General features: G+C 36.4%; 1 protein-coding gene across 2 annotated transcripts in view; it reads right to left on the bottom strand.

Moving 5' to 3' along the window:
- Positions 1-283: 283 nt before the first annotated feature.
- LOC135793526 (ras-GEF domain-containing family member 1B-like) overlaps positions 284-19056 on the bottom strand; it is a 33984-nt gene continuing 15211 nt past the window's right edge. The window contains exons 2-8 of one of the 2 annotated variants that reach the window (XM_065304526.1): positions 4082-4833; positions 3737-3796; positions 3279-3353; positions 2514-3209; positions 2301-2444; positions 2030-2232; positions 284-1916 (exon numbers count right to left, since the gene is read on the bottom strand). In XM_065304526.1, the coding sequence (XP_065160598.1) occupies positions 1685-1916; positions 2030-2232; positions 2301-2444; positions 2514-3209; positions 3279-3353; positions 3737-3796; positions 4082-4831 (2160 nt within the window). In that variant the 5' untranslated portion in view covers positions 4832-4833 and the 3' untranslated portion in view covers positions 284-1684. The remainder of the gene's footprint in view (positions 1917-2029; positions 2233-2300; positions 2445-2513; positions 3210-3278; positions 3354-3736; positions 3797-4081; positions 4834-19056) is intronic. The other variant, XM_065304527.1, reaches the window with a different exon arrangement.

The following is a 19056-nucleotide window of genomic DNA, read 5'->3' as shown; positions in this document are numbered from 1 at the left end:
ACTCTCGATTGATTAAACGCTCGCTACGCTCCCTCTCAACAATCTCGTGAATAAAACTCCCGTTTAGCCACTTGATATTTAATGTACTATTCGCAATTTGAACGCCTATTTTTCTATTTCCACTATAGGTTTTTGAACTGTATTTTAAAACAACAAACTTCGACAGATCGACAAGTTAATATATACTTATTTCGCTATTTTATGCAGTTTTATTTTATATTTATTAAACGTTTACATGCGCTTTTCTGTCCTTGTTCTTCATACTGCAAATAGTAATGGTAAATTATTATTAATTCTTGGTTTTATTATTCACATAAATCAATACAGACGATTTATCAAGATATAGTACATATTTTTTAAATATATTGATGTGGATTCACAATTACAACATATATTAATATAATATTAGCTACAATTATAAGTTGTATAATAGTGTAGTTTCTTGCATTTTGCCATTCATCTTGGTAAGCTACATATATTTAATTTGTTTTTGCGACTATTCTTAACTAATGACTAGAATACTGATAAAATTAAGTCTTTTCTTTTTAATAGATGAGTTGAAGGTGAGTATGCAAAGCACAATATTCGTATCGGGAGAATTTGGAATCTTTTGCTTAATTAATTACTCTATAACTATCTTGAGTTTGTCGAATGTTTCTGTTTATGATGTCCAGTAATTATACTTACGAGTTTGTCGCTTATGTGTGGACACCAATTTAAAATTACAAACTTTGCCGCTTCATATCTACTTCAGAATATTACTATTTCATAATACTTCTTTAAATAGTTTGTGTCACATTATATAACTAAATACAACTTTTAATAAACCCATGAGTAATTGTTTTGCGTACTAAATACTTTACTATTGTGTAAATTGCCTGCCATTGTGACTTCTACAAAGCTAATTTCGTTAATACAATATTCCAATATATTGCAGTTACATTCGCAAGCTACCAAGAACTAATTGCAACTGAATTCACTCATATTTTGCACGATAATACTAATTGTCATGCTCGTGACTTTGTAAGTACATTTTTCGTTTTCATATAAAAACACTGAGGTATAAAAAAGTTACAAAATTCGTCAAAAATGTATAAAACTATATAGAAATATTTTTCTTCCTATTATTTTGTATGTTTGAATGATTCTCAAAATCGGCAGGCTATATATTAGCGCTCAGTTCCAGCTATTTTGTGCTCCCAGATGTTCATCACTTCTATTATCTTATTAGTTTGTGCATATGCAATAACTTAAAACTAAACACAGCTTCAAAAATTTGTGGCAAATCAAGTGATCACTGAGTAAATTTGTGTAGTAAGAATCTTCAAAGTTAATTGTACATTGTGATAAATGCAAAATACTAATTAAATATTAGTCATTTTAAAAATAAACCACTGATCACATTTATCATAACTAATTATAATATTGCTGCTTGTCGGGGTCACCCCACAGCAAAATATACATAGTATTTTTGATATAAAAATTAAATTTCCTCTCTGTGTCATAAAACTATAATAATACAATATATTATCAATATCAACAAAACCTCTTTTAGAATAAAGAAGCTGAAGTAAATTAATAAATAATAAACAATTAAAATATTTGTTTGTACAGATACCACTGGGTGTATGCCAAATAATTTAACAAAAAAAACTTTACAAGCATCGCAAGTTTAGGCTGCGTCTCAAGCTTTCAACAACTTGCACCGTTCCTTCTCCTGATTGTTTTCGGGCGGTTCGCACTCGAAACTGGCGAGCGCTAACGAATTTTCGTTGAGTATCGGACCATTCTGAAGGAGAGTGATCACTTTAAGATCCTTTTCAAAAGGGCATGTGACTTCCTTCCATGCCATGAACTCGGTTACCTGTTTGGCCAATTGCCAGAATTTGTCGAAATTTATGTGTCCATTTGGCAATCTGCAAAATGAGAGTTTATGAGTCTCAGCGATATAAATCTCAAGTAGATAAATTATACATTTGGACTATTAGGTTAAAAAACAAAACTGAGTTATTGATCAGGTTTTACTTACTTGTTCGAGCAGCCTTGGTTCAAAAAATAAATGTCCTTGACTAGAAGACTGAAAAATGGAATAACAATTCTCTGCCTCTGATCGGTGGCACCTGCACTACGCCACATTGCTGCTTTTAAAGTTGACCGATAACTACTAAAATTACTGCTCGGGTCCATTTGATGTTCGAGGATCGCAAACTTGCCAGATTGAATTTTTAACCACTGCAATTTAGGTAAATACTTAGGATTCCATCCAAATCCAAATTTAAATGAGAGTGGTAGAAACTTACAGTTTTCTTTAGTCGAGAAATCGGAGATAGGTTGAGACCAGCAATGATAGCCATCAAACTATTAAAATTGCCAATGTTGAAGCACTCACGCCCGACTTCAATCCAGTATTCGACGACTTTGACTCGCTGTTTCTTCTTAGGGTACTAGAATAATATATTACAAAATTATTGTTGTTACACATATGTATTCTCGTTAAATGAACCGTGCATTACCTTACAAACTTGGGTGGCCACCAAATAACTTAACCTGTTGAACCATTGAACATATTGTTCCAAATTGTGGGTCTTCTTCATATCCTTAAAGGAAGTCTCCAAATGTGGATTTTCCTTAGCGAAAGCTTGCACAAACTCCTCCGGTCCAATGAACGACAGTCTTTCCAGCTCAACATGAGTAAGTTGCTGTGCTAATGTGGCGGGATTTGGACACATCTCGGAAATATCCGTAGAGTTCTCGTCAGCGACCGCGGCTAAATCCTCCAGGGACTTCTCATAAGCTTCGAGGGCGCTCCGACGCTGCTGTAAGTTGTGTGACATCGCTGACACTTGGGACATCAAGCCGACATTCAAATCTATGCAATGCTTCGTAATTCCGCGCACGTGCTGCATCACGCGGTCGTCTCGGAAGTCATACGGAAATATTTCCGTCCACTCGGCAAGTAATTGTACCAGGTGTTCGGCAAAGCGAGCCGTCGCCGAAGTGGCAGGTTTACCACTGCCTAGTCCTTGTTGAGCTTCGCAAAGCACCCTGATCCTGTCCAAGAGGTCGTGCGGCTTTATAAAGAGGCGCGACGATAAAAGAAAGGCAAAAATGTAGGTGCGTTCGGGGTAGTAAGTATCGGTAGGCACCATGTGCTGAATCAAAGCCTCAAGTGGACCTGATATCAAATTACCATCTCGGTACACTAAAGCCTGAAAATAAAGATGTGTTATATGGAATGCCTGATTCAAAAGTAATTAAGCAATAAAATTAACTCTTACATGTTCCTGTTGAGTAGCAGATTCGTTTTCGTTATCTCCGTTAAAAATTTTCGTTTGTGGAGTTTGAGGGAGACTCTAAAAAGTTAAATTAATCTAATTAGTGGAAATACGCATAATTTGTAAAATGTATCATATTCAATTAAAATAAGTAAATGATATATAAACACAAAACCGTTAACATTTTGCCTTGATTTGCCTACGTGAATACTTTTCAAGTTCTAGGCCTATACTTGAAACCGTGTCATAAGTTATGGAAACATGTAGGAAGTTCAATACATGCGGAGGCAGATAAATTGAATTGAATTGAATTGAGTAATAATAATATACACGCACACCAAATACGCAAACCTCAAATTTCACAGTTAGGAAATAACTACAATTTTTATTATCTCCTATAAATTAATAATTGGCTCTTATTACGATGTAGATAAGGACATTGTTAAAAATAGAATACTTGCCCTTCTATTGGAACAGTTCTTCGGCGTCAGGTCTGATGCGACAGTTCCAAAGATGGTAGGCTATAAATAAACAAATCAGATTTAAGTACAAACAATTTTTTCGGTCACCTACGCTATAGCTCTAAAATCTTGTTAAGATTTTCTGTTACTCCCAAACCAATATAACACCTTAGTACCTTCTCAAAGTAAAATTGTTGCGCAAATAGAATACCACACAAATGACGCATCACAAATAACGAAGTATAAACTCCAAAAGTGTTAATTTAGAAAATCTTAATTCCAATAGCCTAGCAATCTTTTTAAACATTCACACAAATCCTATTTATCCTGCTTGATTCTACTCACCACATACTCTTTCAGGTACCCGTTTGCGCCATTCATTCGATTATTATGCAATTTGTTCGAACCACAATGCTTAAAATCAGTTTCGTCCAACGAACTCAAAGAATCCGCTGAGCTGGGTGTATAATCGGCTTTGTTGGTCATGGTACCAATAGTGGAATTGCTCAAATTGCCCGAATCTTTGCTGAGTGATGACTTGGACTTGTTAGATTGCTCAGACTGTTGAGATTCGTAGCTAGATGCGCTCGAGTAACTCCCGCATTTCCGATGATCGCGATCGCTACCGGTCTCATACCCGTTCTCGGTGAACTTTGTGTTGTACTGGGAGTTGAGCAGCTCTGCCGTTGGAATGATTTTGATAGGTTCGTACACCTCGGTGATAGCAGTTGTGTAGAAGTTTTGCTCTTTAATTTCACGACTTCGTTCGTCAACAACTTTACCATGTCGCGAAACAGTGACTTCCTCCTTAGTCACTGTGGTGGACTTTACATTCAAAGTGGTGTCCAACTTCACAGGCGCCTTGAGGATACCAGCGTTAATAAGCAGTGCATTGAGCAAATCACACGGTGGCACCTGTCCGGTGATTAGAGCTTGTTTGATAGCCAATCCATCAGCCCCTTCTAACTCGACGGGCACGCCATTGATGTAGAGAACTTCTTCTTCTTTAATGGAAGACTTCTTTTCGCAGTCAACCACCTTTACGCCCTTGCCCAAGATTGATTCCACAGTTTCCTGTATTTCCGGGTCATCCATTTCTGTCAAAGGGAATGAAACAAAATGTTTGCGTAACCTTTGCTTTTTTTCGAGATGTACGCCAAAGAAACAATGCCATGTTATATTTACCAAAATCAGAATTCACTTAATACCTATAGCTTTATTTTTAACATAAAAACTGCGTATTAAAATGGAGCAAACGGAAATGTCTTTAAATGCAACATCTCTGTATTTACATACAAATATCAGGGTCATCCTGCTAGAAACCCGAAGTCTACTTTTTTGTGGGTTTTGGCAGTGATTCAAGACTTCATTAATCATAAACCAACGTGTATGAAACTTTGCCGAACATCATCATAAACTGTGTTTATATGGTGTGTGTATTAAAAAACATACGCCATGTGCAAATCTACTTGAAAAAAGTAGTGTACTGTTAAACGAAGTTTATTTTTAATCCCATTTTACGCCTTGTTTAGCATAGATTCCTAATGAAAATAACTAAAAATTCTTCACATTCAACCATCAATCAAATATTTGTATGAATATACATTTGAAGATTTTGAAATAAATTAACCAGACATGACTATCAAACCTATGTGATTGACGAAAATACCTGTATTCTTAATTTAAAGTAGTGTCAAACGAAGTGTTGATACCTGGTGAAAGTATAGTTATGCAATTCGATTGCACAAACAAGTATAAATATTTATTTCGCACGTTACTCTGAAGATATTCACCTATTTGCAGCGGTTTGATGTTTAATCATACAATATTCACATTGTCTCATTATATACGTATGTTCATTGCAGTGCAATGTGGGTACGTGGCGGGTATAATTGTTTCAAAGAATGCGATTTCAATATCAATTGCGCTAGTCCAATTTGTGGTTGGTAACTGAACATTGCGTGTCGCAATATCTAACTGTTAATACACTCGGGTGGATTTGAAGGCATTTGTTCTCCTCTGGTACACCGTCGATTTCAGCACCAATCAATTGCGCGCACATTGAATTTGCATGTCACAGAGTTCGGGAATTAGGAACGAAGCGAATTAAGTGCGTATTGCCAATCGTCTACCTATTGTCATGTATTGATTCCCGTTGCGATTCTCGATTGGAAGAGGGTACGGACTGCTTACCGGATTTAAATTATCAGCTTGCCGAATCCAATTTCGAACGCAATTTTCACACTTTCACAGAATGTCTGAACATGGATTGTCAATTTTTAGATACTTTTGGTTACTTCCTTAAACTATAAATTATTTTGCAAATTTGTTGCAAACTTGAAATTACTCCGGAAGAGAAATTTCCAAAGCGGCTATTCACTTACCCAGGTTAGACGAACAATGGACGAATTTATGGGCAGATATACATTTTGGAAATAAAAGAGCACGAGCGGACGACGAAGAATTGCCGAAGCATATTGGATTATTCATTGCCGAACTACTACTTAGCCACATGTGTAGCTGGGGGAGAAGCTCAGAAGAAACATGTAAAGAACGAGTAATGCGGAAAATAAATCGTCGTGTGTTGCCGGCCCCAAGCCGTGGCAATAAAAATTTATTGGCGGAAATTTGTTCTTAATTAAGTGAAACTAGATCTATAGTTCCAAAGATTGCATATAGACACTTGGCGACAATATAAATTTGTCGGATGTGGAATTACTTTCATTTTCAAAACTTTCAACAGAAAGTTTTAAATTGTTTGCCTAATGTAAGCATAAAAACTTTATAAAAATCTGAATTTTGAATATAATGTTAATTTAATTGTTATGTCCTTATTTGCTTTCACAACGTATTTAGCAAAACCCAATTATCACCGAAAATATACAACACTAAACTAACGAACAACGAAGTTATTAATAAAATTCAAAGTATTGTTGATTCTTGTAACCAAGCCTTGTCTTAATTCGTATTTACAATACATTGTGTAATGACTGTAATGATAAACAATTTGTATTCCGGCGGAAATATTTAGGTACACCGATGTTTAAATGCAGACGACTTTTTGCTCAGAACGTAGTCACCGTCTGCAAAGCCATCACTTATTTATTTTATTTTTACCATATAATATTCAAGGTAAATTGAATCAGTTATTTAAATATCAATGTTCAAACACGCGCAAATCACACTCATCCACTTCATTATTTATTCACTGCGGTAAATAAAATGAATTCTTATTTATATCTCGAAATTATTTGTGCCTTTCTCTCTATCGACAGCTATTTATATCCTTAAAATTTCAGATCTGTAGAGTGCCGCTATAAAGAGTTTGCAGGGAACATATCGAACAAACATTATTTCGGTGAATTTTCTGGGACAAATTCCCATAGGACTGTAACATGTTGTCTTAAGCCATAACGTGATGCCATCAAAAGCTATGCATTATTGTATATACAATAATAAAATTAGCAAATTATGCATTATTATGCGATCCGGGAAACACATTGCATTATAAATACAGAAATGCAAATCTCAAGATGAGAGAACAACGGCTGTTCTTAACATAACATTAGCAACATAACTGGCTGCTATCGATTGCTATGCAGGAAGTATTAAATGTGTTTGTCACGTGTAAGTTGATGAACTTTAATGAATGAATCTTGTAACTATCTAGGCTTACAAATATTGATAATTTTCATGTTTGTCCATAGAGTAAATAGATTTAGTTTTCGATGTTTACTTTGACACGTACCCTTCCTTATCAATCCGGTTATTTACATATTTATGCAAATATTTACGTATTTGTATAAATAATGATTTTTCATACCTTGAAAATAATAAAATTTAATTTCTTCCGTCAAATGCACTGATAGTAACGCACAGAAGAATATTTATTACCCGAGAAATCTTGACACTGAAAACGATGAGTGAGCAATAAAATGCGTTAATACCACATTCGATTAAATAATTCCACCAAAGTACGGCTCCAATTCCTCCAACTTTAATAGCAATTTTTCATTTTTATTTTACATCTTCGCGACCTGGCTGAATCTTTCCTTATTAAAAACATGCTTAACGTATGTGTAACTATGCAGAACGATTTAATTTATTACGTCGTCGAGGTGAGTTGTGGATTGCATTCAGACCTCGAAATGGTAAATTGTAAATGAAGCAAAATGAAGTGCAAGTAATATTAGAGGTCAAAACGTAACTGTGGAAATGCCCATAAGACGAAGCAAAGTGCACGTGGTACTTAGTAACGTTTCTAGGCAAGATTAGAACCGATAGTTTAGAAAAAAAATGCAAAAATTTGTTTATTTTATTCCTCATCTTATAGGCCTTGTATTTTCAAAATGCCTTCCCTATCCTATAAATGCCAAGCAAAAAAATATTACGAATGTCGCTTCGAAGACACTAACTTCCAGACCCAATTTATTGGTTAGACCCAATAAATTAATGGTCAACCTGGTCATGGAATTACCTATAATTCACAAGGCTTACATATTGAATAATAAGGGAATAAAAACGCAGGATTATACCTCATTAAATAGTACAAGAAATTGATCAAGATGAAAGTTATGAGCGTGTAATAAAAAGCCCGTAAGCATAAAATGAACGTAAAAGAAGGCAAGAAAAAAACCTAATATACGAGTACAGCAAAATAAAAATCTTTCTAAAAACGCTATTGATGGTATACACACAAATCACCTGGTTTTATAATTTACTTTGTGAGTCAAGTCAATAGGTAAATAAATACCTAATAACAAAGAAAAAAAATTGTAATTTAAAATTGGTCCCAAATAAATGCTGATGATACTCATTGTTTTCAATTATTCAATTAAGATAAATATTCTGTAATTGAATGAATTTCAAGAGGTGGTGAAGGAGTTCCTTTGCTTGATAATTTTTTGTAATTTTTGTTTTGTAAAAGTTATCTAATTGGAATATAAATAATACTTTCTTTAACGAAAAAGCGTAAATAAATGAAAGTATACCTACAATAAATTTTATTAATATATAAATATTAATGCAAATATGTGACCACTTGATTCCTTAGCATTTATTGAGTGCATGCTGGCCAAAGCATTGTCCGAGCGCTGGGAAATTACAAATCTCAATATGTGTATCCGTTATGAAAATAATCTGCTCGCCACTTTCCTCAACGCGAACATCTCCATATGAATATGAGCTAAGTGTTTGCGCATTTCGACTGGAATTTAACACAAGTACAGACGTATGGCGCCACAACACATTAAGAAATATCAATATCGTGAGATTAAGAACATATTCTGGTTGGAAATTGCGCTTAAGTTTATTTAATCAACAAACAGCAAACGAAAAAATAAACAGAAAGTGACCAGTAAACCAACACACTTCAAAAATATACTCAGATTATAAAATTCCACTTCAACAAGAATAATTTTCTTTGAGCATTTATTAATAAATGTAGTACTCGCAAATAATTTCTGTTGGGTATATTTTGTAGGCACCTCAAGCTTAATCTTTATATACTTTTTAAACATGACATGTTCGCATAGCATTAGTAATTATCTCTTTACATGCTATTGTCACAGATTTATATTTTCCATTAGGACGTTTTTGCCGCCGTCGCGTGGCAGTCGTTCGTGTATTAAGAATATCAATCTTGAGCGCTGATAAACACCACGCGACACGTTATAAATTAACGACCAAAACGATTAATAAGCCACCAACGAGGAACACGACAACCTCGCCGACGGTCCGTATGAGCGAATAGTGTTTTACATTTTAACACAATCTATAAAGCAGCTTATAAATTGTTTTCACCCGTAATTGCCGAAACATATAGGTAGTATAAAAACATGGAGGCCGTAGAGACATCTGCAATGGGCCATTCATCAAGACTCATTTGTATCTTTCAAGGAACCACCATGATGTTATTCCGTGGTGTTCGTCTACAAAGTATCTAAAGTGTAGTCTACACCAAAGTCTGAAGCTACATATATTTTAGGGGGCTGTTAGTTCTTATTCTCGTTTTTCATCCTCCGCTGCGCTTCGTTTGAGTTAGTTGCGTATATACACCGTGCATTATCTATCATCTATTTCCCCTTTATTATTGGAATCCAGAAGGGGATGGTTGGAAATGTCAAGTCGGGAGTATCGTACCAATAATACAGGATTAACAGTAACAGACGAGGTTTTGAGACGAGGTTGAAATAGAAGAAAGCTTACCAAAACTTAAGGACAATGATGAAGTGTGACGCCTTCGGTAAGCATGCTTTTGTATCATAGCGCATTATCACAATGAATCTGTTTCTTGTAATAAAATTTCAAATTAAGATTTAGCCTTGACAAAAAAGGGAGTTTAAAAAAAGTAAAAAAAAGTAGACAATAAATAAAATGGGCCATAAATTACAATTTCGGGTGGATTTACTCGGAATTAATCACATGAAGTAATAAATCACATAAAATTAGAAATTCGTCTATTTAAAGAGTATACTGCAACTCACCAATTAACAATTTCACCAAATACTTAAGTATGATATATTTATTCAAAGAAAAAAAAAGTTTCGTGAAAAACAAACCACTGATAAAACTGTGTTTACATGTAAATTGAACCTGCATTAGAATTATTATCACGCCCTTATCAAGTTTGGAAGTTTGTTTGAATTTAGAAATGAAATTTAACGTATTATGTGCTCATTTATACGTTTGTATACTCAAGCGCCGATAAAGAGGTTCTTCCGCATTGCGAAGCAAAAGCCAGAATAATTTAAACTATCCATTAGATGCACTTCGTTGTTTTCGTGTTTACATCCAGTTGGAAGTGAACATTTGGTGATTTCCAGCTGGTTTCCCACGAGTTTTATTTTTAATCCTCAGTAAATTAAAACTAGTCTCCACTTGGTTCCGCAACCCAACCGGGCGCTTTGTAAATAGGTACATCCAATCCTTCCACATCGCGCGGCGATACATTAATTATTCGTTTGGCTTCAATGTTACTGTCACGGCAAAGATCCTAATCGCCACATTTAACCTTTTCGTTTCATTTTCAGCTCGCACTCTTGTTACCCAGACCGTTCGTTCCGACGCTTTGAATTTGCATTTCGTTTGCAATTTGACGCATTTTATTTATATCTACAATTCAAATCATACACTTGCGACTTTTCTAGTAACGTACGACCAGTAAAGTAACTCCAGTGGATACTTGGTCTGTCTAAACATAGTCGCAGACAGCAACGGGCCTTTTTCGTTTTATTTCGCTTTTTTAACGTTTGTGGTTACGGTTTGATTTATATTTTGCAAGGAGCTGTTGAATTATTTCGCAGTAAAGAACAGAATTTCATATTGAAGTTGCATCGCACAGACACGATAGGCGAAGCGGCTATTAGAGATGCTAGTGCTAATAGTGGAATTCTGTTGTAACCCAAGAGCGCACGAATTGGATGTAGTGAAATCACAATAGCCCCCTCGTTGTAAAACAATTTCTATAAACGACTGTCGTTTGCAGAAAAGTGACTTGAAGTTGAATTATGGCGCAAGAGTGAATTGTAGATGGCATTTTCAAATCGATTTTTGTCATCTATAATCCAATAATAACGTGAATATTTCATAATTCATCTCACGTGCGGAAGAAACTAAATGTGCGAGAAGCAAAACGATTATAACTATATGAAATCTGCAATTTCTGCAATTACAGTGCCGCACTGTCATGATTAACAAACTAGTTAGTTATATAACTGCGCGCTGCGCTGGCCACAATGACCATTAAGCATAAACGTGTACGCAAAGTTAGTTTTGAAGTAAATGAACGCGCGAGTAATATTGGCAGAATTAAATTCAATTGAAGTCAGTCGCTTGTACGAGTAGCTTGTTGTACAAGGGCGAGTTATATAAAGAAAAGTATACGTTATAACTTTGCTCGAGTCTACATGACCAAAACGTCATAGTTTTGCATTGCATTGCTAATGCACTTTAAGGCATTCGCATAACCACGCATAACTTATTATCTTATTATATTGGAAAGTGTCTTGTTTTCTGGCTGCTTATAGGTTTTTTTGCGTCGGCGTCTTTCTTGTCTATTTATGTCCAAACTGTTTAATATTGCGGACGTCAATTTCGCATCGAATGTGTACCTACATTGGCAATCACGCTAAACTCACTGGCGGCTATCGCACATTTCTGTCCCCATTACCAGACCCCAGACGAGAGAGACCCCAAGCGATTTCGCTTTGGAGTTTGCGATCGACTTTTGCTTTGTTTTAAGTAACACATTCGAAACGCGGAACTAATAAACGAAACGTTACGATCGAGGTTTGCAACCCGAATGTTGTCTAGAGTTACGTGAGCAAACAAACACACTGAATTTCGGACAAATAACACGCCAACACGTAACAAGCCATAGTACGATAATGAAAAATGAGCGAATGACTGCGCAAAAATGTTATTTGGACTTCACGTTTTTAACACACGACTTGCACAGAAGTCCCCACAATTTCCTGTTCCCTGACAAAGTTCCCACACCATACGCCTTTATTCAGCAATTGCTCGCCGTGTCGTCATTTTGGCTTATCATGATTCGGTTTAAATATCTTCCTTTTCCGTTCCATTGACTACGATACAATGACACGAAATGAAGACGATGACACGGTAGATAAAAAAACATATTCTTTGATGTATGAGTCGAGCGGTGTTTCCGTCACGCTGAATTAAATTCGTCAACTCATCGCAGTCCTGCGAGAATTTGCTTCCTCTGCTTCACGCATAAATAATGCACATCAAGTCGGTGGAAGATAATCGAAAGTGTATTTTAATTTCATTTGACCTGCACCTCCCCTACCTCGGTGGAAACCGTGAGACTCGTGCGGTTCGCCGAGTGCCTAATTAACCTAAAGTTGCGCAGGTCACTCGCAATATTCGCATCGATATTCAGGACTCCATCGTAACCTTCATGCCAATGCCGAGAGAGAGAATTCAAATTCGCTCGTACTCGTATATTCATTGGGCGTGATCGCTGCCGACCCGTAACATACCTCCATCATTATATTCTGCGTGTCTCTCGGCGTTCGATGATCAAAACACAGGGACGGACCCAAAGACATGTGATTACTACAGATAATACCATACCGTTAGCATGCGTGAAAAAATAAATGAAGTAAAAAGATTCGCAGTCGCGTGAATGATTTACGATAGATGGAATATTCCATATCTGGCAGTACGCACGAGGTATGAGCTACTTAGATAAGAATGAAAAATAAGAGACGCGTCGCGTGTAATGCGTGTGGCCAAAAATTGCAGCCAAAACGTATGGAATACTGAGAATTAGGTCTAAGGTCAAGAATAATTTAGGAAGCGGTTTCACAATAACGGACAAAGCGCATGCCACTTTCACTCAAATGCTCCAACGAAACAAAATACGCCGATGATTCAACTCAAGTACGAGTGTATTAATGTTTCGACGTGCAAAGAAATGTTTATTGAAATGCGCAATAAACAACTAGTTTCACTATTGCAATAAAAACCCAACATTAATGGCGTTAAATTAGGAACATAAATTTGTTTTAAACACGTATTCACTTCGTGACACGCTACTGTTACACAATAACACAATATTCATAGTTTATTGTATATAACTTAGAGTTACGAATGTATATTTCACCTTTTTCCAGTTTTATTTGAAGATAATGCGTACAAAACACATTTTCCTTCCTAAACTTCTCAACTCTCCATTATATTTAGCGTCAAATGAGTTGCAGATATAAGATTAAACATTTATTGTCAGTCGCAGAGGTTTACCCTACACGTTGAAATGCTTTCTTGGACTGCAAATATTACCCAACATGACATTATGCTCATATTTTTCTCGAGATGTAAAGTTTATACCATACGAACCTTGTTTGTATTTAAGAGAGTCTGCACACGGTGGTCAGCGGGACACGAATAAAAACATTTGAAAGCTAAAAGCTTTTTCGCAACGTCCAAGACGAATGACATATGCAATTATGCGCACGTCGTGATGCAAAACAAAACGCAAATATTCACGACACACGTGTGTGTTGTGCGCGCACAGCACGAGGAGAAACACGCGCGAACGTGCTGAATGCTAAGTGCACGATTCTTTTACTCATTTTTTTATGTTCGCGTATGTGTTCTCTTATTATGCTAATGCAACTAATACTCACATTTATACAGTCATTGGCATTGAAGTCAACACGATTGTTGGAACTATAACAGCTTAAATGCAAACAAAATGCAGTAATGAGTATATTCACACCTACAATTACGTGATACATGTAGATGTTATAATTATAAATCGTTACTTAAGAAATAAATGAATTCTTGCTCCAATTCTTGCAATATGGATATAATGCAACGATTGTAATGTAACTTGAATTTTATCACAACTTGTTATGCGTAGCATGGCAACCGGCGTAATCTGATCTTGATTCTAAGTCCTGCCCTCAGTAATCAATTATAAACGCGCCGTTTGCAGTGTTATTTGCAAAAAATGAGATAATCTTTTATCCAAGTCAGCGTTTTCCAGCACGCATATAACCCATAAAAATGGAATCAAAGGAATCAGAAAACAAATGGTATGTCAGCGGAATAATTATCACTGGTTTTATTTTCAGTTATTTTCTGTGTTGCTTTTTATACTGATATAAAAATTATAGTTCGTCTGCCTTTTAAAATAGAAAGTAAAACGATATGAACACTCTTACTGAAGTACAATTTTCCAGTACGATTCACTGAAATCCTTTATTAAAGTAGAAATATTTAATTTTCTTAATGCAACACTGCGAACTCGTGTACTGGCAGATGTTCAATAAATTTCGGCGCAGTGCAGCTGCGATTTTCATAAAACTTCCTCGATTGAAAGTGCGACAACGCTGCATCGAGCAATTTTATTCTTCCACCGTCACATCATGTTTTTATAAAACTCATATTCACTTTTACGTTCGCATACGATGGCAGCAACGAGGAACGACGTAGGTGGAGTAGTGCTTTTCATCCTGCAGCGTAAATTGTGTGTGCATACAATCACAAACCCCTTCAGTACCATCTGTTACCCCACAACAAACCAACAACACAAAACCAAACATTGTATAATTCCACTTATTACAAGCGCATGCATAAAAGGGCGTGTTTTGTTGCTTGTAATAATCGTTATTAAAGCAAGCATCGATCACATTCTCGATAAAATCAAATTTGGGAAACGTGAAATTGTCATCGAAACGAGCCTATGTCATCAACACGATGTTTCTGAGGGGTTGCTGTGCAAACAACCGAAGATCTTCTCCATCGTAACTTTTCCTCAACGGCATGGAATTTTGAATTTTTAGAGAAATCCTCCGATATTCTATCAAGACTCCTTGCACATCGTTCTAGACTTGGTATCACAACAGTTCTGAGTCATGCGAAGATCGCTTTCATTTGGGGCAGGAAAAACGTGAAGTTGGCATGTGGGGTGCAGGGCGCCGAAGATTCGCTTACCAAGGGGAGCGTTTTATTGACACATCGCCCGTCTTCGCTATCGAATATTTTTCGTGCACTCGCTCAATCTGGGCACGCATTTCAGGTCTCCAGGCAGTAAATTTGTTTATGCTATGACAGATGACTGTAATTTTCGCCCTGTGTGATTATAGGTGCAGCGTCGCACTAATGTCGGTCTACATTACCAACCAGTTCCGTGATAACGCATACGTAATGAATCATAAAATTCAGCGCGTACTAATGTGCAAGATAAGATGGTTAAATATTTCATTGTGTATAGGCGTGAAATTCTTACGTAATGTGCATTATTCGCACGACTACAATGTGGAGGCAAGAGTGTAGACTACCAAAATTAATGAATGTCGTTTGTATCTGAATGTCACGTCGAAATATGTCCCCCACAAGTCATGAATATAATGAGTCGTATGCAGCGTAGAATTTTTATATTAAAAATAGTAATTAATCACTTGCTCATCAATCACTTTAGTTTTCATTGTATTAAACCGCATTGCATAAATTAAAATTTTATTGTTGGAGAAAAATAATGTTATATATTTTATTTTAAGTTTTTGAGACATTGTTATTCGGTGCCAAGTTATCAAAAAATTTAAAACGTTTAATTTAATTTCACGGCAAAGTTGGTCCAGTGGAATACTTAATTAAATTACGTTTGGAAGAAAGGACCCTTGAATTTAAAATTAAATAATTCATTTCCTAATGCACGTCTGTCACCTCGTTGCAAACCCATTGGAGTTATAATACCAGACTAAGAAAGTATGAATTCATGCGGTATTTCCTCTTCTTCCTTTTTTAATTTCACGATGTTCAACGCAAATTTAGCATTCCTATCCATCCCAACCGCAGAAATTACTCTTGATTGCAAAGTGTGCAGCGATGCCTTAACGTCCCGAGTTCACGCCACATTAAATCGTTCCAGCACTTTATTTCAATCGACTGGGTGGTAGGCGAGTCCCCCAGAAAGCGACACGACGTCCAAATAAAACAGAAAGAATTTTTCCGTCCCGTGCCATATTATACATTCACATATATATTTACATTTTAAGAATGCCATGAAAAGATCATAAAAAGTTTCTCATTCATAACGGGTAGTTTGCATTTTTTCACATTTTTTCTTTCCGACTGTAATGACACCTTCTTTCAATTTTGTTTGCTGATATCAACCGTCAACATTTATATGTATGCATAGCTGAGATAAGCTTTATATACAGCTTAGTTATTAAGGTCGTGGAAAGCCAGTCCCATAGGATACTAACTTTGAACGCGTGTACACACTCTGACTGGCCAGTTGGTTACAAAAGAGGGATGATTATGTCAGTGACCTCTGCGATGTTTAAATGAAAGGAATTCATTACTGCCGGAAAGTAGGAAGTTGCAAGGCTGCGTGGCTCGGTCAAGCACCGTTGGGATTTTCTGCGAGCTAAAACGAAAACAATGCCACTGCGCAAAAGAACAAAGTGGACAGGAGAACCTTTAATGTAAGGTTAATTCGTTAAATACCAGCTCGTCCTAAAAAGATAGGAATGGATTAAAATGTAGGATCTGGATCCAGCGGATATTATTTTATAGATCAATGAGATATCTTCTTTCCCAGTTGATATATACTGATTTCATTCAAACCCTCTTTATCTTTAACAAAATTTATAGTAGAATGCATTATGCTGCTTGGGGTAACTTTCCATTAATTTGCGTTTTAAACCACAAAGTTATTGTTTTGGAAATCCGGAAACAGGGAAGCTGTCGATTTAATATCCGACTCGTGTCAGCGGTTTTCCAATATGCGAAGCGCAGCCAATTATTAGGCGAGTAAGCGAAGCTACCCGTGAACGCAGAATTTGCAATAAATAACGCTCGGTCTAGCGCGAGAGGCGTGCGAGAGCATCGATTAATACGTTACATCGAATTAATTTCACATCATTACGCACGCTTATTAGACTCATGCCGTTCGTTAGCCTACCTATTCATGAGAGCATAGACATGTTTTTCAATGCTCGCACAACTTTCATCTCGCCATTTCAATTTTCCATAGGCCGCTTTCCACCCTCCCAGGCAAAATATTTTACGCAAAAGGAAAAGAGCAAAAACAAGGTCTATGAAAAAAAAACATCGCCTGCTTTTCCCCAAAATAATAAACAATATAAAAAGAGCGCACAAAGTAGGAAAATTTGCGCCTCGTGAGTTTAGAGTGCGCGGTGAATGGGTAGGCTTTGCAGACTCCTCGTTACTACGACCATTGTGGCGGTTTCCTTGCGCATCAGGACGGCGAAACCTTGAACTTGAAACGTCGGATCCGGACGAAATACCGCACGCACGAATCGGAAAAGTCGATAGACGCTGCTGCACACGTATTACGATGAACCCTGAACTTGGGGGGTTGCTGTAGCTAGAAATAATAGCTGAGGGTGACGTAGAAAAAGTTCGCTCACAATACCCAAGAATTTTACTACGCCCAGAAAAGGTCTGACTGTAATTGTGTTTCGTGCTGACCATTTGGTGGAATTTCAGAGGCTTAGGGCAGGACTCATAAAAAAATCAAATTGTATTAATAATTTAGCTGGATTTATTACCGTAGGTGGAAAATATATGTAATTTCCTCGATGCAATGAAAGAAGTTTTTAAAATAAATATTTAAGAACTTCTCAAACTCAAGTTATATTGCATCTGCAAGGACAGCACGATATTTCCTCCCTCAAATAAATTCAAAAGTCAGAGATCGGAACTGATGAATATTCAAATTTAAGCTCTTGTGGGTGCAAATATGCAGAGCACTAAACTCCTATTTACTCTACGGCCCAGCACCGAGCTGAGAAACAAACGCTCTGGAATGATAAAGAGACGAATATCTACGAATATGAGAGCTGCAGCCCACCACATCAGGCACGAATATAGCCAAATCAAGTTTAATCACATTTCCATCCGAGGATCTCTTTCGGTGCCAGCTCTATTTTATGCAAAGTTAAATGAATATCCACACAGGGACGACGACATTCAAATTACAGACGCTATCCAGCGACTAGACGTGACGAAAGTGTTCACTGTTCACGCTGTTGAATGTGCGATGCGCCCAATGTGTAAACAAACGTGTTGGCGCGGAGATTATAAACGAGCGATGACTTACAGTTGAGTTTTATTGGAGCATCGCACATTTGCGTGTACGCTGACGATGGGTTAATGTTGGCGATAATTAAATTTTAATTGAAAGTTACCAGCGCGTTTGTAGCCGACGAATTTTCTCTCTGTACACACATTTGAATATCATTCATGGAAAGAAATTATAATGTCAATTTTATTAAGTTTAGGCGTCTGGTTGATATGTTTATGTACTTTTAAAATGCAGTTTTATAGCTGGCGCCAAGCCCTACAATAAAGTTTACATGAAGTTTATTGAGTTCTTTTTAGTGGCTGTTTTTTCTTCAAACAATGCGGATGTAAGTGCTAATTCAATGGAAGTTGAATTTAATCGGTGAAAATCTACAGCACCTACCAAGCGATCTACACACGCTTGTTTAATTAAAACGTTGAAGATGCTACATTTAATTGCTATTCACGCAACATTTGCTACTCGCTGATAGGTAGCCGTCTTGCACGATCAAAAGTGCTCATTGCATTCATGTAAAATTGGTGGTTTCATTATTTGCAAATATTTATTATGTTCTATTGAGTGATCTGTATTTATATTTGCGATTTAATGTTGAAGTTTGCAGTTGTTTGAAGTTGTATAAATTGCCTGAAGCGGGACGAGAGAAATTACGAAGCGAAATTTAACTACCTACACAAAAATGATGGTAAATTTAAACGTTCTTGCAATTAATATTTGCATAAAGAAAACAACG

Source organism: Atheta coriaria, unplaced genomic scaffold, assembly GCF_025399875.1.
Source record: "Atheta coriaria isolate IRGN ID8LTWV9N9 unplaced genomic scaffold, Caltech_Dcor_3.1 hic_scaffold_6_pilon, whole genome shotgun sequence".
Taxonomy (NCBI): Eukaryota; Metazoa; Arthropoda; class Insecta; order Coleoptera; family Staphylinidae; genus Dalotia; species Dalotia coriaria.
Note: the sequence above shows the minus strand (reverse complement) of the source record. Positions and strands in the feature narration are given on the sequence as shown.